Source organism: Triturus cristatus, chromosome 11 (assembly GCF_964204655.1).
Source record: "Triturus cristatus chromosome 11, aTriCri1.1, whole genome shotgun sequence".
Taxonomy (NCBI): domain Eukaryota; kingdom Metazoa; phylum Chordata; class Amphibia; order Caudata; family Salamandridae; genus Triturus; species Triturus cristatus.
In genome coordinates, this window is record NC_140594.1 from 122,856,265 (window position 1) to 122,883,313 (window position 27,049).

The window sequence follows — 27,049 nt, forward strand, 5'->3', positions numbered from 1 at the left end:
ACTATGCTGTATTTTGACATCATAGACCATGATAATATCTCTCTGATCGATAAGAAATAAAAAATAAAGAAATGTTACTTGGACCTTAACAGCCTACTGCTCCTAACCAAGGCCAAGAACAAATTCAAAGTGTGGGCATCATTGCTGCTCTCCATTGCCGGGTGTGGGGCCCTTTTTAAGATAATCACCCTCCACCGCTTCCTCCATGTCCTGTAGCATTATCTGCATTTTCGCCCCTCTTCCTTCCTTCTTCATAGTGCTCCAGTCTACTCTCTGCACTTTCCTCTGGGCGGAGAGGAACCCCTGAGTGTCCTTTGCAAAGTGTTGACAACCACCAAATAACGCTGGTTTGGAGTGGGTGGAAATCCAGCTGTACTACTGGGCCTCCCTCATAGTCCATGACCAGCTTCAAGGAGATAGACATGACCCCACCTATACACTGGAGTTTGAGTCAATCGAGGTCCATTGGATACTCCGCAGGAAGTCGGCCAAACCTCTGTTAGCCTCCCTTCATTGGCTCCCTATAGCCCAACGGATCACCTTTAAGGTAGGCTGCATAATCTTCAAAGCACTCCACGGAAAAAGTCCCAGGTTCGTCAATCAACTCATAAATAAATACGAACAGACCCGTGACCTTCGCTCTGCCCACCTGTCCTTCCTCACGCTGCCTACGTTCAAAAAGAAACGACTTGGTGGATCCCGTTTCGCCTACCTTGCCCCAAAAACCTGGAATTCCTTCCCCCTGTCTACTCGGAATTGTACTAAGCTGGCAGAGTTTAGGGGAGCTCTGAAGACCTGGTTATTCAAACAAGCGCATGGTTAGAGTATTGTTACCATCTATCTCTTCAGTTTACCATCTGTCTCACTTAGCGCCATGAAACCCCTGGGTGACCGTGCGCTTAACAAATTCCGAATAACATAACATAACTCCACCTGCTATACGTAGGGGCACCGCCCCACTCCTTGCCCTCTGTTACCAGACTCACCCTCCTCTACTGGCATGCATCGCTTAGGCATATTAAGTAACATACACCCTAACCGCCATGACACCCCTCTGGCATGGCACCTTTCTGGCACAGGCCACGAGGCTCCCAGGATTTTCTCAATGGGACTTTATTGGTATATCTACCCTCAAGGACGTCCGAGAGGGGGGTGCTGAATCAAAACATTTGAGGAATTGACAACGAAGTTTCACTTGCACAAAACCCAGTTCTATATCTATTTACAGTTGAGACATGCTTTAGCCTCCTATCGCTACAGACACATCGGGTTGCCCGACTACAGCCCCCTGGAGGCCCACTTCGTGTCAGAGAAGCTTTGGTAAAGGGGGAATTTTGCAACTGTATAGAACCATTGTGCACAATCGCCCAACCAACTTGTGCCACTGATGTGGGCGTGGAAGGCGGAGATCTGGAAGGTGAACAATGGACAGAGGCCAAAAAGGCACTCCCAGTGTTGGCGATAGGCACACGCCTCAGGCTCAATCAGTTTAAATACCTTTACCATTATTACTACGGCCCAGCGAGGCTGTGGCAGATGGTTAGGGCTGTTAGCCCGACTTTCCTCAGGTGTAGAGCTCAGTCCGGAACATTCTTCAGCAACGTATGGGGAAGCCTAAAGGTTCAAAGGTATTAGCGTGCATTCAACAGAAATCTGAGCAGGCCTCTAGACCTCAACCCAAAAGTAATTCTCCTAGGGCTCATGGATGACTTCGGCAGCTCGCACAGTGCCCGCACACTGGTAGCAATCGTATATATAATTGCAAAGCAAGACCTAGCACACCACTGGCGGGACGGGGACCATCTCATAAAGAAAGACATAGCACACCACAAGGGGGATGAGGATCATCTCATGGCCACTGAATGGACCAGAGGAATGGTATACAAAAAGAGAGGCGCAAGTAAGAAATACGTCATGGGATGGCACTTTTGGGTATGACACCACAGCTGTCTGTTGATTGTAATACATTATGCATGTTTTCATTGCGTTAAGCTTCACCTGGCTGTGCTGCAACAGTGGGCTGACACCAGACAACCATATATTTATTTTGTGGTATACTTCTGTCAAAGCCAAAAAAAAGCCATTCACAAATGAGGTTTACAAAAACATCAAGAGCAGTGGTGCTACTGCGGGAGTATATTGTTAGCACACAGATGGCCACCATCCATTTCAATGCAGTTCAGACTTAAATCCTTGTTCTACAAGGTAGTCTCATTTGTGCTGGACTTGTGATGTGCAGTTCTGTCATCAAAGCCTGAACTTATGGACTTTCCTGTTCTCCTCTCCAAAACCAGGGTACCCAGTGGGTGGGAAAGGAAAGAGATATGCCCATCAATTTGTTTTGGTGCAGCTTTCTCCTACCAGAGTGAAACCCATCCCTCCCCGTTTCATGTATTGTTACCATCTCACCAGACAATGCAGACAAAGTGACTATACATCATATCAAAGCCAGCCCAAAGTAGTCTCTTTGTGCTTTCTGGGCAGAAGGCACACAAATTTGGCAACCAGCAGTGGGCAAAAAAACAAAAACTGATGGAAGGTCAGCACGTCTATGGGGTCGCAGAGACCACGCAAACATTAACTAGGCACATTGAGAAGCTTTACACAAGACAAACACCACCTCATATTGAGCAGAAGTGCCCAATTGCTGTGGACCTCCTCGTCTAGTCCCTCTTAGTCTCTGACAGTTCAGATCTGGATCTATCTATCGCGGAAACGGAAATACAGAGGGAAATCACTTACATTCCCACTGGCAAAAACCGCCTGATCAAAATGCCATCCACCTAGAATTAAAAAAATACTACTCATTATTTCCACTGCATCTTTTAGCTGTGTGCAAGAAGGCGCAGAGTAAGGGTGAGCTACCTTATTACTTGCGAGGCGCCCGACACTTATGCACACCCTATTGGCCTATATTACTTATAAATATCAATACCAAATTTCTTGCGAATGTCTTAGCCAATAGCTCGGTGGGGAAAATCCATACTTTAATTCACGGAAACAGCTTTATACCTGGTAGAAGCATCAGATGTTGCCTCCAGCGTTTGTAAATGGCACTTACATACGTACACATGCTACAAGGGGAGGCAGCCCTGGTCACTGTGAGCTTTAAAAAGGTTTTTGACACAGTATACTGACCTTTCACTTTCAAAGTGCTTAAAAAGATATCATTTGGCCAGAGCTTTCTCTGCTATTTGAGGGCCCTTCACTCCACCCCTTGGGCACAAGTACAGGTGAACAGCGCCCTATCAGCCCCATTCCACATATGCTGTGGAACACACCAGGGCTGTACACTCTCTCCACTCTGGTTTGCTCTGGTGGTGGAGCTCCTGGCAGAGTGCATCCGTATGCTGCTTTGTGGGGATTTCGGTGGTGGGACGGCCTTGAAGAAAGGGTCTCACTGTATGCCCGCAGCACAAGCTACCATTGAGAAGTTAAAGTTTGTGAACATACATGCCCTATGGGGCAGGGATGCAGGGATGTTCAGGGGGATAGGTGCCCCCCAGGCCCAAACGCGAAGGCCGCTAAGGGGGCCCTGCTATGGTCCCCCAATGTCGCTTTACAACAGCCTTTCTCTGTCAGAAGGCAGACATGGAATGGCTGTCAGAAACCAACATCATAATCCCGATGGCAGAAATGCCGTATTTAATGGATCATGGTGATTTTCCAAACAATTGAAGGGCTCGCCCCTCAGAAAGTGTCGGTCGGTTCCTCCGACTGCTGTCTCCAACCCCACACATCGTAATGAGTCAGTCGGATCATAGCAGTAGATGCTGGTCGGACCGCAACCGGTTGCGGTCCAACCTGCATCATAATTAGGTCCCTAGTGGGGAGGATATTCTAAGACATGGCTCCTGAGCTCACAATGGCTAGCAACTCAGATTGCACCCGAGTGACGAGGCTGTGTGAAGCCAAATAATTACTGTCCTTGCTGGTGTTCTAATGCAGATGGAGATGAGGCCTAACAACTTAGAGTGACTGATCCTGCGGGATGCTGTAAAAAAAGAAAAAAAACGTATGGGTGGTGCATTGAACAGACTAGCTAAAAAAATAAAATGATTGAAATTCATCCCAGAGAAAGTCCCAGTGGTTAAGACGTACTCACTGTTTTATGATTAAATATGACAACTGCAACATGGTACATCAACAGTTTTTTTTTTTTTTCGTTTTCTGTCAAAAGACAGACAAGAACAAAACACCTGTGTTTCAGCACCCAACCATCCCCGTTTAAGCAATTGCTCCTCCGATTCCCACATTCCTCCTCAAAAACCGGTCCCATTCTATGCCCTCCTCTACCATTCTACTAAGATCCAGTCAGACGGAGTGAGATATTGGCCTTGAGGCAAGATGGCGGCCGTGGCGCGGGCTGTGTAAGCAGCTCTGCTCCCTGCCCTGAGTGCTGTAGAAGAGGATAATATTCGTTTATTCTTACCATGCAATATGGCGATCTGGTTTTGATAAAGGAATGTTTGTGGCAGCTAAAGCTTGAATACCGGAACACTTCGTCCTCGCTGCAATTGAAATACTCGGAGCCTTTCTGAATGCTGGGCGGAATCTCCTTCCCCTTTCTCGCTACTAGAATACACAACGGCTGGAAGGTGTTTGCTGGTTATACCTGGAGAAAAGGTTTGGTTCGTCCACCCCTCACTTGTGTTTGGGGTGCTTGTCGGAACGCAGCCAGCAGCTACGGCAGATTCGTACAGAGTAAAATGCCGCCGAAAGCAGCAACACGAAGCGCAAAAACGCAAGTAGTTGTTGCGGAGGATTCTCTAACCGGAGGAGTCAGCGAGACGGCAGGCGGATTGGGTAGTGCTGGGTTAACGCAGCACTCGGCTAATTCGTCTCATAAGAAAGGAGAGCGAGGTGGAAAGGAGAAAACACGCATCGGGAATCATGGAGCGAGAACGGTGCCGGAATTGTTTGGGAAACAGGAAAAAAAAAAGAGATTCAGTGTTGCGGTCCAAGCAGGTAGGGGAGACTGATTCTGATATACCTGATATTAGCAACATTGTTTCTAGCAGTCTTTCTCCCCTCCACGAGTGTGCTGCCCTGTCTACTCCCAGCTCTTTAAAATTAGCAATAACAGATAAACAGCAAGGAAAAGAAACCCAGCTTGCCATTAACTCTGACAGGGGTATTCTGGGAGATGGAGTATCTGAAACTTTTTCGACCGAGGAATCAACTGGGAATTCAGCTGACCTGATATTAGAAACAGGCTCGTTTGGGTTAACCAAGGAAGTTCTATTACAGGCTATCGCTAGCTCCCAAGAGTTCGCTGATAATTTTTACTCTCTATCAGATCTCTCGACGGATGAAAGTGGCAAAGACTGGACTGAAAATGAAGCAGATAATAGTACGGATGAGGAAGCGGATTTAAGTAAAGTCTCTCCCAGTGTACCGATAATTACTGTGAAAAAAGTCAAGAAACGAAAAGAGCGATCTACTAATCGTAATATGCAATTATCTAGTAGTGATATGCCTAGTGGACCGATATCTCCAGAAATTACGAAGGTTGGACTGGTTTCAGAAGTTGTCCCTAGGCTTGATATAGATTTAGAAACAGACTCTGCTTTACAAACATTGGGTCATGAGATTACGTTGTCAATGATTTATAACACTATGTTGGAACACAGAGCTGAAATTAAATCAGAGAATGTTCGGATGCAAGCTACTTGTCGAAAGGTGCAAAATTCCGTGCGGCGAGTAATTAAGATTTGCTCTGATACGGCTCTTAGAATGACTGAAGCAGAGTCAAGGATTTCCGCACTAGAAGATGCTCTGGCTGTGCAGAAAGTGGAGTTAAGCTCCATTAGTGAACATAGAGATGACGTTTTGTTTAAACTGGCAGAGCTGGAAAATCAAGCTCGAAGAAATAATCTCCGTATTTTAGGAATTCCGGAGAAAAAAGAAGATGCTGATGTTCGAAAATTTGTTTGTGATCTGTTTGCAGAGGCTTTTCCGGAGCTGACCTCATGGGACTGGTCAACAGAGATTCAGAGGGCTCATAGGATCCCTTTTACGGTTAGAAAAGCTAGGCAGGGGGAAGAAGATAGACCACGTGCTATTCTGGTTCGATTTAATAATTTTTTGGCTAGAGAAGCTGTGCTTGGCCTTGCTAGACCTGATAAAAAGAGAGTGGCAAAAGATTGTAATTTTTTTGCCAGACCTGATTTTTGCAAAGAAACGGTCTCGAGGCGTTGGCATCTACGCCAAGTAATACCAGGATTGCAAGAGAAAGGTGCCACTGTGTATCTGCAAAACCCTGCCAAGCTTAAGGTTATGATTAAGGGCCAGATAAAGTTTTTCTTTTCTGAAATTGCGGCTAAAGAATTTCTACGTTCTCTGTGATTTATGATTAAATACATAAAGGGCTAAATTTAAGGGAGAGCTCAGGGAGAGCTCAGTATATACGTGATTAACAATATAGCCATTTTTTTTTTCTCTCGCATTCAGGGAGGGAGGGCGGAATTCCATCCTTTTTAGGGCCTGTTTGTCCCTATGCCTCATATGGTGGTTTGGGTGGGATGGGTGGGTTGGGCGGGGTGGGTGTTTGGTTCAGGGTCTAGGGAATGGGGTGAGTGGGAGGTGATGGGAAAGGGGTGTTTGGAGGGTGAAAAGTCATCGACAGCCTGGATATATAGTCTCTTTGATTTTGTATGTAGTAAATTTTATGTTAGGATTATGCAAACACATGAACAATATCAAAATATGAGCTACTTTTGGGACATTATTTTTGTAATATGGCCAGGAAATTAAAAGTTTGTACGCTTAATATATGTGGGCTAAATGATCTGAAAAAAAGATGTATTGGCTAAATTCATTCAGATTACATACGTTGATGTACTTTGTTTACAAGAAACTCATGTTGCTTGGGCCAAAAGGGGATGCTTGAGTAAACTTGGACTAGAATTGGTTGCATGCTCTAAACAAACAGGAGTGAAGAGAGGGGTAGCTACTCTTATGAGACGAGGTTTAGGCATAGGCTTAAAATCTGCAGAAGATAAATGGGGGCGCTGGGTGATCAGTTTACTTCAAATTGGACAACTCAGATTTACGGTATGCAATGTATATGGGTCAAATCTGGATGACACGGAACATATTTATTTTCTTAATCTAGAATTAGCTCAATGGCCACAACCTTTAGTTTTATGTGGGGACATGAATATTTATCTGGATGCTAATTTAGATGCAAGGACGACCTCTCTATATAATGGTAGGAAGCCACGTCTATTTACAGCGTTAAGGGATCTAATTATAGATCACGGTTTGTTTGATGCCTGGAATGCAATTCATGGAGATGATCCGGGATATACTTTTTACTCAATCCCCCATAATAAATTTGTGAGATTAGATTATTTTTTTGTCTCATCGCAACATTTAGGAAAACTTGAATTAGAGATATTGCCTAAGCTTATATCCGACCACAACCCCTTAGTTCTTGAATTTATCATTAAACCACAATCAGAGGAAGGAAAGTATTCATGGTCATTTGAAAGGAGCTTGCTTCTGGATGAGGAGTATTGTCTATTTATGGTCAAAGTGATACAGGAGTTTTTCATGTTTAATCAAGGAACAGCATCTAATAAAACTATATGGGATGCTTTTAAAGCCACAGTTCGGGGGGAAACCCTCAGCTTCTCTTCATCACGACGTAAAAATCTGACTGCAAAATACAAAAATGATTTTAAGACGGTTATGTTAGCTGAACATAAATTGGCTGAGGCAATTAGGTCTGGTGGGGACTCAGAATTGGCTCAAAGAGAACTTACTGTTAAAAGGGCAAGAGCATATTCTAATATAGCGGACAAAATAGCTTTAAAATATAAACAACACAAGGAGCAAGTATATGAATTTGGGGAGAAAACGGGGAAAGTATTGGCTAAAAGATTAAGGCAAAAAGCTGCGTATAATGACAGGTAAAATTATGGATGCTAATGGGGTTATTCAAGAAACAAGAGAGGGGGTTTTGGCAGCCTTTCAAAAATTTTATCAATTCCTTTATAGTGCTCCGATAAGTAAGACATCTGATTACGATGGGGGGGGATTATTTGAAGGGAGTTGTAACCACAGGACTTACTGAGTCGCAGAAAACATTTTTATCCGCCCCAATAACGTGGGAGGAAGTGGAAAAAGCTATATTAGCATTAGCTCTGGGTAAGGCAATGGGCCCGGATCAGATCCCTTTGGAATTTTATCGTACCTTCAGAAATATATTGAAAAAAGAACTGTTAGAAGTTTGCCAACAATCTTTTTTGGGTAACCCTCCGGACTCATGGTCTGAGGCTATTATAGTAATTTTTCTAAAAAAAGGGAAGAAATAAACTGACATGGGATCTTACAGACCTATATCTCTTCTCAATGCGGATAATAAAATCTATTCGAAAATCATAGCGAACAGGTTAAACAATCTTATGCCCTTGTTGGTATCTAAGAGACAACATGGCTTTATTATGCAGCTTGATACGACAGATCACGTCAAAAGCATTATTTCTTTATTAGACTGGGCACAGGCCTCTGATTCTCCGGTTGCAGTGGCCCTGTTAGATGCCGAAAAAGCGTTTGACCGGGTTTGTTGGAGTTTCTTATGGTCAACTCTAGTTTGGAAAGGGTTTCCTGCTGAATTTATTAAAGCAATACAGGCTCTATATAAAAATCCAAAAGCAGCGCTGCGTATTGCAGGCAGGCTCTCCGACAATATAATGATTACCAGGGGGACAAGACAAGGCTGTCCTACTTTGCCGTTGTTATTTGCTCTGTATATTGAGCCATTTTTAAATAGTTTGGAAAACAACGTGGGAATTGAACCGGTCCGGATACACGATATAGCTTATAAGGTGTTTGCATATGCGGACGATATTGCTATAGTCACAACGGATATTAAGATTGCCTTACCCAAACGAATAGAAGAGTCGGAAGAATTTGGCAGGTATTCTGGATAGAAGTTAAATGTTTCTAAGACTCAATTACTCCATTCAGATTCAGGACGTCCAAATGACATGCATTTTGAGGATGAAGCAATATATCTCGGTATAAAAATATCAGCTGATATTGACAAGATTGTTCGCTTAAATACGGATCCAATAATTGCTTCTGCTAATAAAACCTTAGAAAGGTTGGATAATTTGCACTTGTCTTTATATGGTCGTAGCAATGTGTTAAAAATGCTTATTCTCCCTAAACTTTTGTACTTATTTCGAACCATTCCTCTGCTTTTCTCTATCTCTATATTCAATCGAATCGAAAGAATGTCCTCCAGGTTTCTCTGGAGCTATCATAGATCCAGAAGAGCTCTGAAAAAGTGCACTCTACCTAGAGATAGAGGGGGTTGGGCTATACCTAATTTTCAGTTATATTACTGGTCGTTTTTTTTACAGAATATGGCCGTTTTACTTCTCAATGAAATACGTTTGGATAAGTCATTAAGACCATCAATATACGAGATGGTATTAGGAGAAGAGGCCCGACAATGCTTAGCTCGCATTATTGAGCCTAGTTATTACAAAAAACCCAAATTCAAAATTATTGTAACCGCTTTTGAGATTTGGAGGAAAATCCAAAAAAAAAATTGGACTTAGCTCCAATTTAAATTATTATACTCCTTTAATGAATTGCCCTCTGTTACCGGATATTTTCAAAGATTCAACCATGCTCAGATGGCATCGGGCTGGTACATGTCAATTGGGAGATTTATTTGATGGACAACAGATATCTTCCTTCTTATACTTACAACAAAAATATGATTTATCTCGGACAGAATTTTTTAAGTTTTTACAGGTCCGTAGTTTTTTAGACAGAAAAAGTGCTGCTAATCAAATTTCGTTTGAAAAGGTTAAGCTTATTGAAGCACTACGGAAAAGACCGAGAATTGGCTATATCTATCAATTAATGATGGCAAAAATTCAAGATGATTTATCAGTGCTGGAAGATAAATGGCAAAATAAATTCGGTGTGGAAAGAATTGATATGCATAGAATTATAGAAATATCTACCAAAACGTTATTTAGCGGATCGTTAATGAGTCAACACTTTATGTCTATCTATGATTTATATTACACACCTGCTAAACTTGCTAAATGGGCAAACGCTAGAGTGAATAAATGTAATCGATGTGGACTTATGGCTGCTGACACTATTCACATGTTTTTACGTTCCCTAAATTAATTCAATTTATTAGAGATGTAGAGTATTTTCTGTCTATTCATTTAGGTGTTCAATTACAAATTACTGCAGAATTAATTATTTTGGGCGCACAAACTAGCAGAGATATTACTAGGACAGTTATGGAGGATAGGTTTATATTTATAGGTATGTCAATCTTCCGGTGCGGTATTACGACACAATGGTTTGACATCGAACCACCTGTTTTTAGTAATTGGCAAACTAGGTTACTGTCCGTATATCATCTGGAAATGGCTGTCTATAAAACAAAGGGCAAGAGAAGAAGAATAACTGGTTTGAAACTATGGACTCCACTTTCTAACTGGCTATACATTTTTATTTTGTGTTGTTAATTTATTGACTTTGTGTGTCATTTATTTGTGTTGCTGATGGTATATTTATTCTGTTTGCATTTATGTTTTTGTCTTGGCTGTTTGATGACAGAAAAACCAATAAAGAAATTATAAAAAAAAAAAAAGATCCAGTCAGACATGTCTTTAGATTTTTTATATCTATTTTGTTTCAAGCCCCTTTAGACTGACAATTGTCTCCCGGATCCCTAGGCATAGCCTCTTGACCATCAATTTGCTTGAACTCATCTTGCCCTATTTTGACCACTTAAACTTTTGCCAGATGTTGGCTGCAAGTGACTCAACTGTGACAGCAAAGAGTATTAGTGCAAGGACGCATTTGTGTCTCGCGATTAGATTGGACCCCAATACTTTGGGGGGATTAGTATCCATCCAGAATTCATGTCCTGATGTTCTCTCCCAGACCTATCACTGGCAGTGTCTGTTGCAACCTGCGTGTGATCAAACACTTTTTCGGCAGCAAGTGTAATGAGAAGCAAGATAGGAGCTGTAGAAGTTGGGATGCTTTTCTGGTTTCATAAAAATAAAGATGGATGCCTCATTCGCCGTTCTAGTACAGCAAGGTAAAAAAGTGCAATGAAACTCAGCCATTTAGGGCATGAAAACCTGTCCGTGCCTTATCATTTCCCCTCAAAACCACTTCAATCTGTATTGGGGCCTCTAGTGTATTGCACTTTTCGTTCAAAATGTTGGGAAGATGGGCCTCATCTAGGTGTGCCTGAGATACTATTTTGTTTAGGAGTTGTATGGTACACAGACCTTAAGAAGGGGCCCTTACTAAGTTGGTATCACAGTGCAGCAGTTCCACATCTCTTGTTTTAAGTCTCTCTAATCTAGAGTGAGTGTTCTTGATGCTAAACGCCTTGCGGCCTAAACTCCCCCTTTGTAATACTTTTGCCTCAGCAAGGCCTATGGTCCTCTGTCCAAATCTAAGTTCAGCAGGTGGTCTAGATACACCAAAGATTATCCTCCATATGTCTGAGACAGTGGAGGGGGGGGGATCTTTGATGCACCTCCAGGGTTGCCAGCTCCAATTCCAGTTTGGAACTAATCATTGCCCGTCATCAGGCCACTTCCTCAAGGAACCTGCGCCTGATAACTGACTATAGTCTCAAAGAAAGCTTTTGTCCATACCCTCCAACTCATATTCTAGGAAGAATTTGTCATCCTGTCTCCTAGATTTACCAACATCACCTTGTCCCACAGCAGACTGGTGTTTCATCTCCAATCCCCACGTCTTGGGTGCAAGGCCCAGAGTTAAGTTTTAAGTCAATGGGGTTATTGCCCAGGAATGTCTCTACAACACGTTACAATGGGAAAGGGCTAAATGAAAAAATGGACTTTATGAGTAAAGGATTTATGTGCCACTGAAAAAATGTGCAGTTATGGTTTATTTCCCTCTAGATGTCCACTGCCACTACTACTTCATCCTTCCCAGCATCCTATCCTTTTAACTGTCCATGATCATGTGGAGTTTGCCCTCTTAGATCTGCTTCCTTTTCACTGTCCAAGGAATTCAGATACTGTAGCTGTCAGGAACCGTTCCTGTATGAGTTTGGTGTGTACATGGAGGATACAGTATATTTTTGAGTGTCTACCTCTAAAACCAGTAGGGTGGTTTGTACTCTCACCATCCAACCCAGGAAAGGCCCCTGCACACAATGTCCATGTCCACACCCCTTTTGTTTTTATTCAAAGTCAAGAAATATGGCCATCATCAGGATCTCAGGCTGTCCCAATCCTGCCTTAGTAACTGGGTATCATGCAGCAGACAATTGTCATGTCAGGGGACCATAGGCATTTTAAGGATTGCTCCTTGCTTAGTGGGAGTGTTAAGTCGCCTCATATTTAGGCGAACAATGCTGAAAATCCTCTTTCAGCAGACCATTGCCTCTTGTTGAAAAGAAGAGCAGCAGGATGGTGCATTAAATGCCCACAATTAATATTAGATCTGCTTCAATCAAATCTTAATAAAGTGCAACCGTGTCTCCAGCTATGCCAAGTCCTTGACATGTGGTGGAACTGCCCTACTAGGAACAGGAGTGTGAGTGCTGGAAAACAAGATAAGCAGGAATTTAACAGAAATTATGAAAAGTTAGGGATAGTAGGAATAGCTGACAATACGAATGAATGAGGGAGGGAAGGAAATAAAAGTAGAATTTTTTTAAAGCACTGGAAACATTGTTCCATGAAATTTTACAGCACAACTGAAGGTAAACAATGTCACGTTTACAATGTTGTTCAGAAAACAGTTATCCTTCCAAGCTGATGGCTGTTTAAGTACATGTTAAACCTGCTGTTTCCCATTTAACCATAACAATGTCTCCTCTATTTTCAGCAGCCCTACCTTCAGTGATAAACTATGACGTTAGCTTAGGATCATGGCATCACTTTTCCTTTTACCTGTTCAATAAACTGATACACAAAGGAAGTCTCAGAGTCGCCCCCTTCCCAGAAGAGGACTGCAATGTCTTGAGCGAGAAGTCTGAGAAAGATCCTACACACTTTGAACATAAATTGGGTAGAGGAGCCATTAAGACACCATTTGTTTAGCTGGAGAGTGAGAGATGGATACAGAAGCACAGAAGGCGTTTTGCAGAAAGTAGTTTAAAAACACATTTAACTTTGGTGATGCTAAGCGGAGTTGAATCAGCAATGGATTAGCACTCATGTCCATATTGAAGAAAATCACCCGGCCATTAACACAGCAGGGGTAGTGGTCGATCAGCACAAGCCTCTCCTTCACCATGTTCCTTATTTGGCAGGCGACATATTGTCTGCTTTCGGATACGAGTCAGGTTCACTCCTGTGTAAGATGGCCACATCCTTTCACAAACTCAAGCATACCCTGGGACAAACCCATGGGGTCCAACATTCTGGCCTTTCCATCCTTGCATGGGGCCCCTCTGACTCGAAGACTTCTACCAATGAGCCTCTGAATCGCTCCGACATCCTTTGTCACTGCCCATCCCGTCACATCGGATGGGGGAAGCGGAGCAGGGCCAAAGCAACCACAGATATTCTCTTGGATTGGTACCACTGCTTACCCCTCTCAGATATCTCCCACCACTTATGCTAATTGGTAGATCTGTGCAGCTGTCTCCAAATTGGCTTTGCCATCAGCCCTCACGTTCACCATTGTCACCTCCATTCTCACTGCATCTAAGAGAACAGGTGCAGTCTCGGTTTCCAAATCCTGAGCCTCCTCCTTCAAACTAAGTGAGTTAATTGTTACTTCCTGCTAAATATCTTGCTGAACTTGAGAAGCAGAGAAGTCAAGGTGAGATCTTCCTTCATGCGTGGGTGTGCCCAGCTCCTAATTAATTCTTGATAATCTCCCTATGCAAAGAAGTTACAAAACACAAGCCTGCTTAGAGTACCTTGCTTTGGATGGAAGCACACGTCCAAATATCCTCTTCACCCACAGGTACAGGAACTTCCTGGCTAAGTATCTAGAAAGAAGAAAACGGTTAGTCAGCTCATCGGAGTTGCCCGTTATTGGTTTTTCTTTTTTCAACATCTAAAAACAAAGAAGCAGCAGAAACACAAGGAAAACTACCAGTAATTCGAAACAGCAGGCACATGCAAGATGTACACAGACAGTGTCTTATAAACCAGTGTAATACTTCCAGTTAGAGCATTGACCTAAACATGGGCCAAATTCACAAATACAGTTGTAAATCTGCACTTGCAGATTTACACTTACATGCACGTGTAAATTTGCAACTTTCTAGAATACCGGAAATCCCAAAAAACACCTATCCCTACACCCCCAGCAAATCTAGGATGGATTAGTTTCCCTTCCAGTCCTTGACCACAGCAAATCAGACCCTTTCCAGTGTGGAAAGAGGAAAGCTAGGAGTTTGTGAATGCTGACAAAAAGCCATATTTGTTTGTGTTCACACGCTTCCAAGGCAAACCCTGGCATGGAATGTCTACTTCACACCAGAGTGGGATTTATGGGTCCTGAGAATGCTGCAATCATGGTGCAGATCTCTGTATACATACATTAGCTTATGCCTGCCAGCAATCTTTTTTGGAAATATAAAAGACATTTTAAAAAGAATAGGTAGTAGGGTGATTTTTTCATCCACTAGACAGGAGCTATACTGTGAGACTTAACACGGACTAATTCTTGTCAAAGTCCACATGCATATTTGTTCCACTGTGTTAATAGCAGCACTCATGGCCTCACTATTTACTTACCTTTTTCTCTTCAAAGACTGTTTCATGGAGGATCTTCTCTCAAAGGGGGTAACGAGGAAGCTATGCCATCAATCTCATTAGTCATTGACCTCTTCAATGAAGAACAATTCAATGAATTTTACAGAAGCACTACACTAGTTAGGTAGTTTCTGTGATGGAGGCACACCAGTACACTTATGAGCATAGCACGTCCTCTGGGAGCTAGGTCACAGCAATTTCATAAATATAAAGAACAATTACTGGCTAAGGTAGGAGTCAAACATTTGCACCTAGAGGAGCATGGAGGAGGATTGAGACGATTAAGGAGCAAGAAGGAATGAAGAGGTGCAATGACCTAAAAAGGGCGATGCATCTCAATGTACTTTACAGAACCTGATTATCTGACCTTTACACTTGAGCTGTGAAGAGGAGTAAATATACCCTATATGGATATGCACCAAACAGCAACAAGCAGGGATCCACACATTGCTGGCAAAGTCACCATGACTCACAACAAAGCCAAAACTCTGATTCACGATCTATCAGCTGCGGGCCCCTAAGTCAAGGGTGGCCAACTCTGTTCCATGAGAGATAGTTCTATGTCAAATATTCTGGATGGAATGCATTTCCAGACAATAAATCACTTACATAGTCAGTGGCTTCTCTAAGAATCTGGCCTGGATCAGCCCTTGAGACCCAACATTAGACCACCCCACACACACAAACATATGGGGTCGATCGGACCTAAAATGCAAACAGCAGGGACATCATTGTGCCACGGTCTAGGCCATCAACTTCTGTAGGAGAGGTGGAAGTGTAAGACCTAAAAACAAAAGTGGCATGCAATGACCACCCCTCTATACCCCTGAGGCAGGGGTATATTCTCAAAACGAGCTTGATACACCAGATGTTTTGAGCCCTAAAGCACAAATTCAGAGTAGGCGGGGAGAAGCATTTTCAGATATTTATTCCCCAAAAATTGTGAGCGTGATCATGTATTTTCGCATTGTTCCAAATTATCACAATTGTGAAAACTGAACAAGGGCTACTTTGCGGTATCATTGCGTAAGACATTTTATTTTCATATAAGTAAATCACTTTATATATGCCCTTTTGCTGTAGTTTTAAACAGATTAGCATTAAGGAACATGGGTTTGTTGCTAAAGCGGTTTGCTAGTACAGCAGGACAGTTGTGTTGTTAAACGCGTTTCTTTCCTTATGATTATCTGTGGCCTTGTGCTTTCCTAAACTTTATCCCAGGTAGCCTATAGTCTTCTATACAGCACGCACCGTAACTGAAAGCATAGACTAATCCAGTTATAGAAAAGATTAAATTGTTATGGAATAGCCCTATAGGACTATATGGCCAGTTTGGTTCTGTAACAGCATTCCCCTTTACTTTAAAGTGGAAAGTGAAGGCAAATTCGGGTCTGAAGGATAATGTGGTTTGAAACTGAAGTCCAGAGTATGAATCAGTTTGCTGCCCATCATCCAGTTGTGTTTTTGCCAATCTTGGTCCATGTTCTTCTCCAGATGGTCTGTTGAGATTTTAGGGAATGACAAGGGGTTGGTAGTACGGCAAAGCGATTTGTGGTCATTGAAGGTCTGCTTTGTCTGTTAATGCGTCTTTCCCTTCTGAAAATGTAGGGCTTGAGGAGCTTCATGGCTTTTCAGCAGAGCTTTCTTTCCACAGCTTTCGCTCTATGCTTGAGGTGATTTCCCTTTTGGGCCCACTTTGGTTCTCCCTTAGTTTTGCGTTTTACCCGTTTAAAGCTGCCTTTGCTTGCCCAGCATAGCCACATACAACACATTTGTTTTGGCAACAATATTCTGAGAGTGCGCTGTACATGTTGTTTGTTATTCAGGATATCGTCTACACATTTTTGTACAAGATTGCTAGGAATACGTTACAACATAGTGCACTGTTTTCTTTGCTTGTTCAGGAACAGTTCCTAACCTTTAGACATAACACAGCTGTGTTTCTAGCACAATAGTTTTATCACATATAAACTCTCTTTGGTCAAGCTGGGGGCCAGAGAGGAGAATTCAAGCAGAGTCGACTGTTATGAAACGACAGCAGTTCCCGACATGCAGCCCTGCGTAAACTAAATTGACACTCAAGATGTGGACTCCCTACCTGCATCAATCCGGTATGAGGAATATATATATTTTGCCATGGTTGGGATGTTTGTCCAATACAGTATGTTAGTAATTCTAATTACTTTGTTGTATTGTATAAACATTTATAGAGCGCACTGCAACCCTACGGGCATCCTGGCGCTAGCGACACAGTGAAGAAAAAGAGGCCAGGGGGTTATACTCTAGGGAAGAGCCAGGTATTGAGCTGCTTACGGAATGATGTCAGTTCCTGGACCTGTCTTAACTCCAAGAGTAGGCTGTTCCACAAACGAGCGGGCGCAGCACTAAAAGCACGGCCCCCCAAAGTGGATCTCTTCGTCTTAGGAATCTTGGCCAGCCTAGCTGCCGAAGAACGCAGGCTGCGCGTAGGAACATACCAGCTAAATAGATTTTGCAGCGGTCGAGGGCCAAGGCCATGAAGAGCTTTGAAAACTACGCACAGGGATTTAAACAAGATTCTCTGTTGCTCAGGGAGCCAGTGAAGCTCAGACAGTGCCTTGGTGCTAGAGGTTAAGCCCGGTCTCAGAAGGGCAAGCTTTGCAGCAGCTGCCTGGATACGTTGAAGTCGCCTGATCAAATATCCTGGGGATTCGAGCAGCAAGGCATTATAGTAATCCAAGCGGCTAAGGATAGTACAACGAACCACTGTTCCTCTAACATAGAGAGGAAGCATTGGTAGGATTCTACGTAAGCCTCTCATAATCATGTGGCAATTCGAGGCCACTTTGTTGACATGCGACTCTAGACTCAGCATTTCATTGAAGCAGACCCCCAGATTACGCACAGTCTTCACTGGAACCAGGGTTGTGTCCAAGGGAAGAGGCCAAAAATTAGAAGGCAAGGCTTGTGGCACTTTGCCCACTGAGCAATGTAGGATCTCAGTCTTGGCACTGTTGAACTGCAAGGCATTATTTTTCGACCAAGACGTCATTTCCAACATACAATTGTGGAAAGTAGTTAAAGAGTCCGCCTGGTCACCTTCCAGGGAGATAATCAATTGCGTATCATCAGCATAGTTGACTGCCATAATATTGCTAGATTTGATAATTTTGACTAAAGGTCGCATGTATACATTAAACAGGACCGGGCAAATTGAAGAGCCCTGAGGGACACCATGTTTATTAGGCAGGAAGTCTGATTGATACGGATTGTTTAGTTGCATCTGCCTAATGATCACAGCACATTTGCTTCATTATGGACTACGATAGCTTCAATAAATGCATTGTGAACTTCTTTTGTGTCTTTCTTATGTTTACTATGGAAATGTATGAGTGAGTAAGTGGATAATGAAAGGGGAGGATCAGTTTCTACAGTTCTCCTGGGGACTAGATGGTCATGCTCGTGGTTGCTGAAACCACCTGTTACTCTGGGAAGGTTTGGAGTTCAGGTGAGGCACTGTGAACAAGCCAGAATCGGGGCAACAGGTACTAAAGTTGTAGAGAGACTCAGTCCTACCTTCTGACACCCTGTCATTCAAATACACAGTTCTGCTTTTCCAGCAGAATCTGGCCGACATGATGGGTGTTGGAAACCGGGCAACCGGGTTAGCAGTCACCAGGTTCCCAGCACAATGGTAGCTTGGCTCGAGCGGTTGGGGGTCAGGCACCGTGTTAAGCGTACGTCACACCCTCACAATAACCATGCGTTCATCCGTTCCAAAAACGACACAACACCGTAAAAATTATGGGAGACAAGTTGAAAATATATATGTCTTTATCTTATTTTCTCTTAGTTGCAGGTTTCATAACATAAATACAATACAATAGGATTTTTCTACAAAAGAGCAGGTCAAATAAATAATGCTACTTTGGAATTTCAATAAATAGGTTCAGGTCATCATTAAGCAAAGCATAAATAGGGTGCAATAAATACAGACGGCAAATAAATACAGTCAGACAATAAATAAATACAGTGCAAGAATAAATTAGTGGAAGACAATAAATAAAGCACCCTCAATAAATAAGGAAAAGCAATCAATGACAGTTACAGATCAGATCACTTTCATGAAGTAACTTGGTCTTACTTTGCCCATACACAGCTCGTGGTCATTTGGGTGGCATGGGGGTGTCCCACCTAGATTGGTCAAGGCTGGGGCCTAAGCTGAGGCAGAACAAGGGTAACCTAAAGATCTGGCCCTCCAAACTACACAGCCCCTCACAGATGTCACTGCACCAGTCTTAGTTCACCCCTGGCACTCCCAGGCTGGTTCTAACACCCCTCTAGCCCCTAGAATGGTCTTTTAGGGCTCCACGGGGCCTCAGACGCCCCCTCTACCACTTACTGCCCTTTTCACGATGATCGGCTCCGCTCGGCACCGTGTCGACGCCGTGAGGCGGCTCCGGATCGATGTCGCTGGGCGGCCTCGACTCGATGTCGCTGGGCGGTCTCGACTCGATGTCGCCTTCCGGCGTCGCAGGGACACGGTCTCCCCACTTCCGGGTGTCTCCGGAGTGCGATCTCCACTCCCGACCTCCGGCGCGCTTCACCTCAGTTTCCGACGACTCCGGTGGGCGGACTTCACTCTCCCGTCGACGCCTCACCTCGACCTCGGGTGAATCTCCACTCGACCTCCGGCGCCTCTCCACAACCTCCGTCGGCGCCCTCACCTCGACCTCGGGTGAATCTCCACTCGACCTACGGCGCCTCTCCACGACCTCCGTCGGCGCCCTCACTCGACCTCTGGCGGCTCCGGGTACGACGTCTGCTTTCTGTCAGCGCCGCTTCTCTACCTCGGGCCCCAGGTCTCCAGGCTTCTCGACATCAGGACTCCAGGAGGACACCACTGAACAGGTCAGGAACTTGCTGTTCTTCCTCTTTAAGGCCTGTTTCAAATGTTCAGTTCCTAAAGATGGTTCTTCTGGTCTTGGTCCCACACAGGGCTTTAGGCTGGGCTTGGTCAGTAGGGACTAGCATCAAGGGTGGGTTTCTGGACCCCACTCCAAGCACTGGTTTCCACCCCTGCTGCCTTACTCCGACCGCCTTCTATATCTGTCCTCTCTCTTCTCCAGTCAGTTGCCAACTGCCACACTGAGATGGCCTCCCAACATTCTAAACTGCCTCCCACTGTCACAGGGTTCTAGAATGTTACAGAAGGTTCTAGAAACCTCCAGTGGGTTCTGGTGATGTCACAGGTGACAATGGGTGGCCACCATTTTCTGTCTCAGGCCCTCAGACAGAAGTTCCAGGGGTAGGGAAAATGGCTCCCTGACCCTGCATCAACACTAAAAAGTCTGGTGGTTCCCAAAAAGGAAAAATTATAACAGGGTTTGAGGCAGAAGTGGGACAAAATAAATAATGATGAGGAGGGACCACCCAAAGGGCTGACAGGTCTAACACGCGTCCCGCCCAGCTGAAAGTGGGGAGAGCTACCCAACCCCTTGGGAGTTCTCATCACTAAGGCGGAAATACCTTGAGAGACCGTCTGCATTGGCGTGGTCCACTCCAGGCCGATGTTCCACCTGAAAGTCCATTCCCTGTAGGGAGATAGACCACCTTAGCAACTTGGGATTCTCCCCCTTCATCTGCATCAGCCACCGAAGGGGTCTGTGGTCGGTCTGAACTAGGAAGTGCGAGCCAAACAGGTATGGCCGCAACTTCTTCAGAGCCCATACCACTGCAAAGGCTTCACGCTCTATTGCACTCCACTTCTGTTCCCTGGGAAGTTGTCTCCGGGATAGGAAGACCACAGGTTGATCCAGACCCTCTTCATTGAGTTGCGATAACACTGCCCCAATGCCATGTTCCGATGCATCCGTCTGGACAATGAACTCCTTGGAAAAGTCTGGGGCCCTTAAGACCGGGGCCTCGCACATGGCTTGCTTCAGTTTCACAAAGGCCTGCTGACAAGCCTCTGTCCAGACTACCCGTCGAGGTTGCTTCTTGGACGTAAGCTCCGTGAGGGGGGCCACAATGGTCCCATACCCCTTCACGAAGCGGCGGTAATATCCGGTGAGGCCCAGAAAAGCTCGGACCTCAGTCTGAGTCTTGGGGGGTTCCCAAGCCATGATAGCCTCGATTTTCGCCTGGAGGGGTTGCACCGCTCCCCTACCCACCAAGTGTCCAAGGTACACTACCGACCCCTGCCCGATCTGGCATTTACTGGCCTTGATCGTTAACCCAGCTTGCTTCAGGGCCTGGAGAACAGTTTGCAGGTGACGCAAGTGATCCTCCCAGCTGTTACTGAAGACGGCAATGTCGTCCAGATAAGCAGCAGAGAAACTCTCCATTCCGGCGAGGATCTGGTTCACCAGACGCTGAAACGTGGCAGGTGCGTTCTTGAGCCCAAAGGGCATCACGCAGAACTGGTAGTGGCCCTTGGGCGTGGAGAAGGCTGACCTTTCCTTAGCTCCATCAGTCAGAGAGATCTGCCAGTACCCGGAAGTAAGGTCAAAGGTACTCAGATATTGGGCAGCTCCCAGCCGGTCAATCAGTTCATCCGCCCTTGGAATCGGATGAGCATCAGTCTTGGTTACTGAATTCAGTCCCCGGTAGTCCACACAGAACCTCAGTTCCGGTTGGGCACCCGGTGGTACAGCTTTTGGTACCAATACCACCGGACTGGACCAGGGGCTGCTAGAAGGTTCAATCACTCCTAGCTCCAGCATCTTAGTGACTTCACTGTGAATTCTGGCCTTCACCTGGTCTGTCATCCGGTAGATCTTTGACTTCACAGGTGGGCTGTCTCCTGTGTCCACATCATGGACGCACAGGTGAGTCCTACCCGGAACAAGGGAGAACAACGAAGAGTACTGCCCCAGGACCTGGCGGCAGTCCTCCTGCTGTTCAGGAGTTAGGGACGGGGAGAGAATCACTCCCTCCACCAACCCATCCTTCTCTTGAGACGCAAATAAGTCGGGGAGAGGCTCGCTTTCCACGTCCTCTGCTCCGTCAGTCACCATCAGCAATATGACTTCGGGCCTCTCATGGTGGGGTTTGAGGCGGTTGGCATGCAGCACCCGTAGGGGCTGGCGAGGGGTCTTCAGATCCACCAAGTAGGTAGCCTTACCCTTCTTCTCCAACACCTCAAATGGTCCTGACCAGCGATCCTGGAGGGCGCTAAGCTCTCCTGGTTCGATCACCCACACCTTCTGGCCAGGCTCCAATTCCACCGGATGAGCATTGTGGTCATACCACGCCTTCATTACTGCTTGGCTGGCTTCCAAGTTGTCAGAAGCTTGCTTCCACAATTTAGCCATTTGGCTCCGGAAGGCCAGCATGTAGCTCACCACGTCCTGGGGAAGCTTTCTGGGAGTTCTTTCCCATCCGTCTCTCACCAGGCTGAGAGGTCCACGCACAGGGTGCCCATACAAAAGCTCGAAGGGGCTGAAGCCCACTCCCTTCTGTGGCACTTCCCTGTAAGAAAACAATAGACAGGGTAGGAGGACGTCCCATTTCCTCCGCAGGCTTTCAGGCAGACTTCTGATCATGCTTTCAAGGTTTTGTTAAACCTCTCCACCAGACCATTGGTCTGGGGATGGTAAGGAGTGGTGAACCGGTAGGTCACTCCACACTCCTTCCACATGGCCCGCATGTATGCTGACATGAAGTTGGTCCCCCTGTCAGACACAACTTCCTTGGGAAAACCCACTCGGGTAAAGATTCCCATCAGGGCCCTAGCCACAACAGGTGCAGTAATGGTCCTCAGAGGTATGGCCTCTGGGTACCGTGTGGCATGATCCACCAGAACTAGGATAAACCTGTGACCAGCTGTAGTAGGCGGATCTAACGGACCCACAATGTCGATGCCCACCCTTTCAAAGGGGGTGCTAACGACAGGAAGTGGTTCCAGGGGAGCTTTCAGCTTCACCCCTGTTTTCCCACTGGCTTCACAAGACACACACGTCCGGCAGTAGGTGTCGGACGACACTTTCATTTGAGGCCAATAAAAGTGTGGGACAAGCCGGGCAAAGGTTTTGTCTTCCCCAGGTGTCCTGCCAAGGGGATCTCATGAGCCAATTCCAGGAGAAAGGCTCGGTAACGTTGAGGGACAACCAAGGCTCGTGACGATCCGTGCATGGGTGCCTTGGGTTCACTGTAGAGGAGGCCATCCTCCCAGTAAATGTTGTAGTTCCCCTCAACGTTCCCTGCTGCCTGGGCTTCGGCCTCTCGCCTCAGTCCCTCAAGGGTAGGACACTCCTTCTGGCCCTTGCAGAATTCCTCCCTGGTCGGCCCTCCCTCCACGTGCCACTCGGCCGGGATGGGTAGGTTCTCCAGTTCGGTAACATCCCCCTCCGCGGACTCCTGGTCCACCACCTCCGGTGGCCTATCCGTCACACGGGGCGCGGATGCCGAGGCAGGCTCCTCCTGCCCTCGGTTCTTCCCTTGGTTGGCAGCCGGCGGTGCCTTTGTTCCAGGCTCCCGCCTAAACGAACTCCCCCTCCGGGTAGTCGCAGACCCTGTGCTGACACAGGCCCAGTCAGGTGTACCCAGCATGAGTCTGGTATTCCACCTCCTTCCAAGCATTATGCTCCATGTCATTCCCCAGCAGACAATCGACTGGCATGGCAGGGCTTACAGCAACTCGAAGCAATCCTGCAACCCCTTCCCATTCAAATGGAACCTCGGCCACCGGATAGTGGCCCATTCTGCCGTCAGCCATCGCGGCAGGGTGGAGCACATCGGGAATCACCTGCTCTGGAGACACCAGTTGGCTACGTACCATAGTCATACTGGCTCCTGTGTTTCTCAGAGCCTCCCCTCTTTGGCCGTTGATGGTGACCCACTGCCCATACTTTGTGGTATTTGCGGGCACCTGGATCTTAGGAACCATCTCCCGTTCTCCCAGGGACACTAAAGTGACACCCGCCCACTCCCTTCCCTTATCTAAGGGCATCTCCTCCCCGAGCACTACACTAGCTACTCCGGGGCCCTTTCCTCCGATGGGAGGGGGTGGTCTTTTCGGGCACTTCACATCTCCCTTATAGTGTCCGACACCACTGCACTCGTAGCAATGGACAACCCTTGGCTGCTGACTCTGGCCAGGATTAGGGTTTCTGGGTGGGTTAGCCCTAGGGGTGAATCCCGTTCCCTTCCCTTGGAAACTATTTTGGGGGCCTTTAGAGAACTAAGTTTTCTTTTCCCCTCCCTCTTTCTTCTGGGGGGCGCCCTGTCCGGTCTTTTGAGAGTCCCCTCCAGTCCCCCTTGTGGACACCCGGAACTAGCCCAAATGTCCGCCTCCTCAGCAAGCTTCCGGGGTTTGGTCAGCTTGCTATCCACCAGGTGTTGACGCAGTTCGGGGAAACATTTTTCGAGCAGGTGTTCCTTCAACATCAAATCAAACAACCCCTCGTAGTCCCTCACCTCGCTGCCCTGTATCCAACCCTCTAATGCCTTCTTTGCATAGTCCAGGAAATCCAGCCAATTCTGTGTGCCCAGTTTGTGGCTACCCCGGAACTTGTGTCTGTACTTCTCGGGTGTTAGTCCAAACTTCCTCATGAGCGCCACTTTCATGGTGGGGTAGTGGGTCTGCTCATCCTGCTCTAGGGCCAATAATGTATCCCTGCCAGCTGGAGGCATGTATTTGTACAATCCCCCTCCCCAATATTTCTCTGGAACCCCATGGGCCCTTAAAGAGACCTCATAGGCCGCTAGCCACTTGGCGATGTCATCTCCCGCACTATAGCTGGCTACTATGTCTTTTGGCAAATAAGGTTTGGGTTCCCTGGTGATTTCTCTTTCTTCGCTGCCACCATTAGGAACAGTGTGTGCCCCGACCTGTAGGATCTGGAGATCTATCTCCCTGAACCTCAACTCGTGAGCCATCCTCCGTTCCTCCTTTTCTTTCTCCAGCTTCCCCAACTCCCATGTGAGCTGTCTTTTCTCCCTCCGGTCAGTTAATACTGCCTCTGATAAGCCGCCACTAGAGACACTGCTGCCCTTCCTTGAAAGTGTTCTGGGCCCCTCTAATAGGTTCCCCACCTCAGTTTGGTACAAACCAGCCCCTTCGCTGTCAGGCTCTCCATCCCTGTCCTCCTTCTCAACCTTACTTTCTCGTCGTGCCTCCCACCAAGCCCTCAAGCTGGTCTGGAGCTCACCCTTCTTTGCACCTTGGGGACAAAACACCCCCTCTCGCTGACAAAACTCTCTGAGTTGGGCCACAGTGTAAGTTTCCACATCCTCCCATACAAACTCCATTTTGCCCACTCAGGATAGAAGACAGTTGCTTACAAAAGCTATGCAGGGTGGTACCTTTTGTAATACCTCCTCCCACCACCAGAAGTAAATTTGGAAAAAAAACTCAAAATTAGGAAGTCCGCTTGGAGAAAACTCCCGGTGTAGGCCTATGGACTACCCAAAGTTATTGTCGAGTAGACGCAAGCACAGCTCAATCCCACCGCTGAACACCAATTTTATGTTGGAAACCGGGCAACCGGGTTAGCAGTCACCAGGTTCCCAGCACAATGGTAGCTTGGCTCGAGCGGTTGGGGGTCAGGCACCGTGTTAAGCGTACGTCACACCCTCACAATAACCATGCGTTCATCCGTTCCAAAAACGACACTACACCGTAAAAATTATGGGAGACAAGTTGAAAATATATATGTCTTTATCTTATTTTCTCTTAGTTGCAGGTTTCATAACATAAATACAATACAATAGGATTTTTCTACAAAAGAGCAGGTCAAATAAATAATGCTACTTTGGAATTTCAATAAATAGGTTCAGGTCATCATTAAGCAAAGCATAAATAGGGTGCAATAAATACAGACGGCAAATAAATACAGTCAGACAATAAATACAGTGCAAGAATAAATTAGTGGAAGACAATAAATAAAGCACCCTCAATAAATAAGGAAAAGCAATCAATGACAGTTACAGATCAGATCACTTTCATGAAGTAACTTGGTCTTACTTTGCCCATACACAGCTCGTGGTCATTTGGGTGGCATGGGGGTGTCCCACCTAGATTGGTCAAGGCTGGGGCCTAAGCTGAGGCAGAACAAGGGTAACCTAAAGATCTGGCCCTCCAAACTACACAGCCCCTCACAGATGTCACTGCACCAGTCTTAGTTCACCCCTGGCACTCCCAGGCTGGTTCTAACACCCCTCTAGCCCCTAGAATGGTCTTTTAGGGCTCCACGGGGCCTCAGACGCCCCCTCTACCACTTACTGCCCTTTTCACAATGATCGGCTCCGCTCGGCACCGTGTCGACGCCGTGAGGCGGCTCCGGATCGATGTCGCTGGGCGGCCTCGACTCGATGTCGCTGGGCGGTCTCGACTCGATGTCGCTGGGCGGTCTCGACTCGATGTCGCTGGGCGGTCTCGACTCGATGTCGCTGGGCGGTCTCGACGTCGCCTTCCGGCGTCGCAGGGACACGGTCTCTCCGCTTCCGGGTGTCTCCGGAGTGCGATCTCCACTCCCGACCTCCGGCGCGCTTCACCTCAGTTTCCGACGACTCCGGTGGGCGGACTTCACTCCCCCGTCGACGCCTCACCTCGACCTCGGGTGAATCTCCACTCGACTTCCGGCGCCTCTCCACGACCTCCGTCGGCGCCCTCACCTCGACCTCGGGTGAATCTCCACTCGACCTCCGGCGCCTCTCCACGACCTCCGTCGGCGCCCTCACTCGACCTCTGGCGGCTCCGGGTACGACGTCTGCTTTCTGTCAGCGCCGCTTCTCTACCTCAGGCCCCAGGTCTCCAGGCTTCTCGACGTCAGGACTCCAGGAGGACACCACTGAACAGGTCAGGAACTTGCTGTTCTTCCTCTTTAAGGCCTGTTTCAAATGTTCAGTTCCTAAAGATGGTTCTTCTGGTCTTGGTCCCACACAGGGCTTTAGGCTGGGCTTGGTCAGTAGGGACTAGCATCAAGGGTGGGTTTCTGGACCCCACTCCAAGCACTGGTTTCCACCCCTGCTGCCTTACTCCGACCTCCTTCTATATCTGTCCTCTCTCTTCTCCAGTCAGTTGCCAACTGCCACACTGAGATGGCCTCCCAACATTCTAAACTGCCTCCCACTGTCACAGGGTTCTAGAATGTTACAGAAGGTTCTAGAAACCTCCAGTGGGTTCTGGTGATGTCACAGGTGACAATGGGTGGCCACCATTTTGTGTCTCAGGCCCTCAGACAGAAGTTCCAGGGGTAGGGAAAATGGCTCCCTGACCCTGCATCAACACTAAAAAGTCTGGTGGTTCCCAAAAAGGAAAAATTATAACAGGGTTTGAGGCAGAAGTGGGACAAAATAAATAATGATGAGGA

At 46.4% G+C, this 27,049-nt stretch overlaps 1 protein-coding gene across 2 annotated transcripts in view; it reads right to left on the bottom strand.

Annotated features, from left to right (window-relative positions):
- The window catches only part of SFI1 (SFI1 centrin binding protein), a 531,261-nt gene that overhangs the window by 448,725 nt on the left and 55,487 nt on the right, over positions 1-27,049 (bottom strand). For both annotated transcript variants that reach the window (XM_085635878.1, XM_085635877.1), the window contains exon 3: positions 13,910-13,981. In XM_085635878.1, coding sequence (XP_085492004.1) covers positions 13,910-13,981 — 72 coding nt within the window. The remainder of the gene's footprint in view (positions 1-13,909; positions 13,982-27,049) is intronic.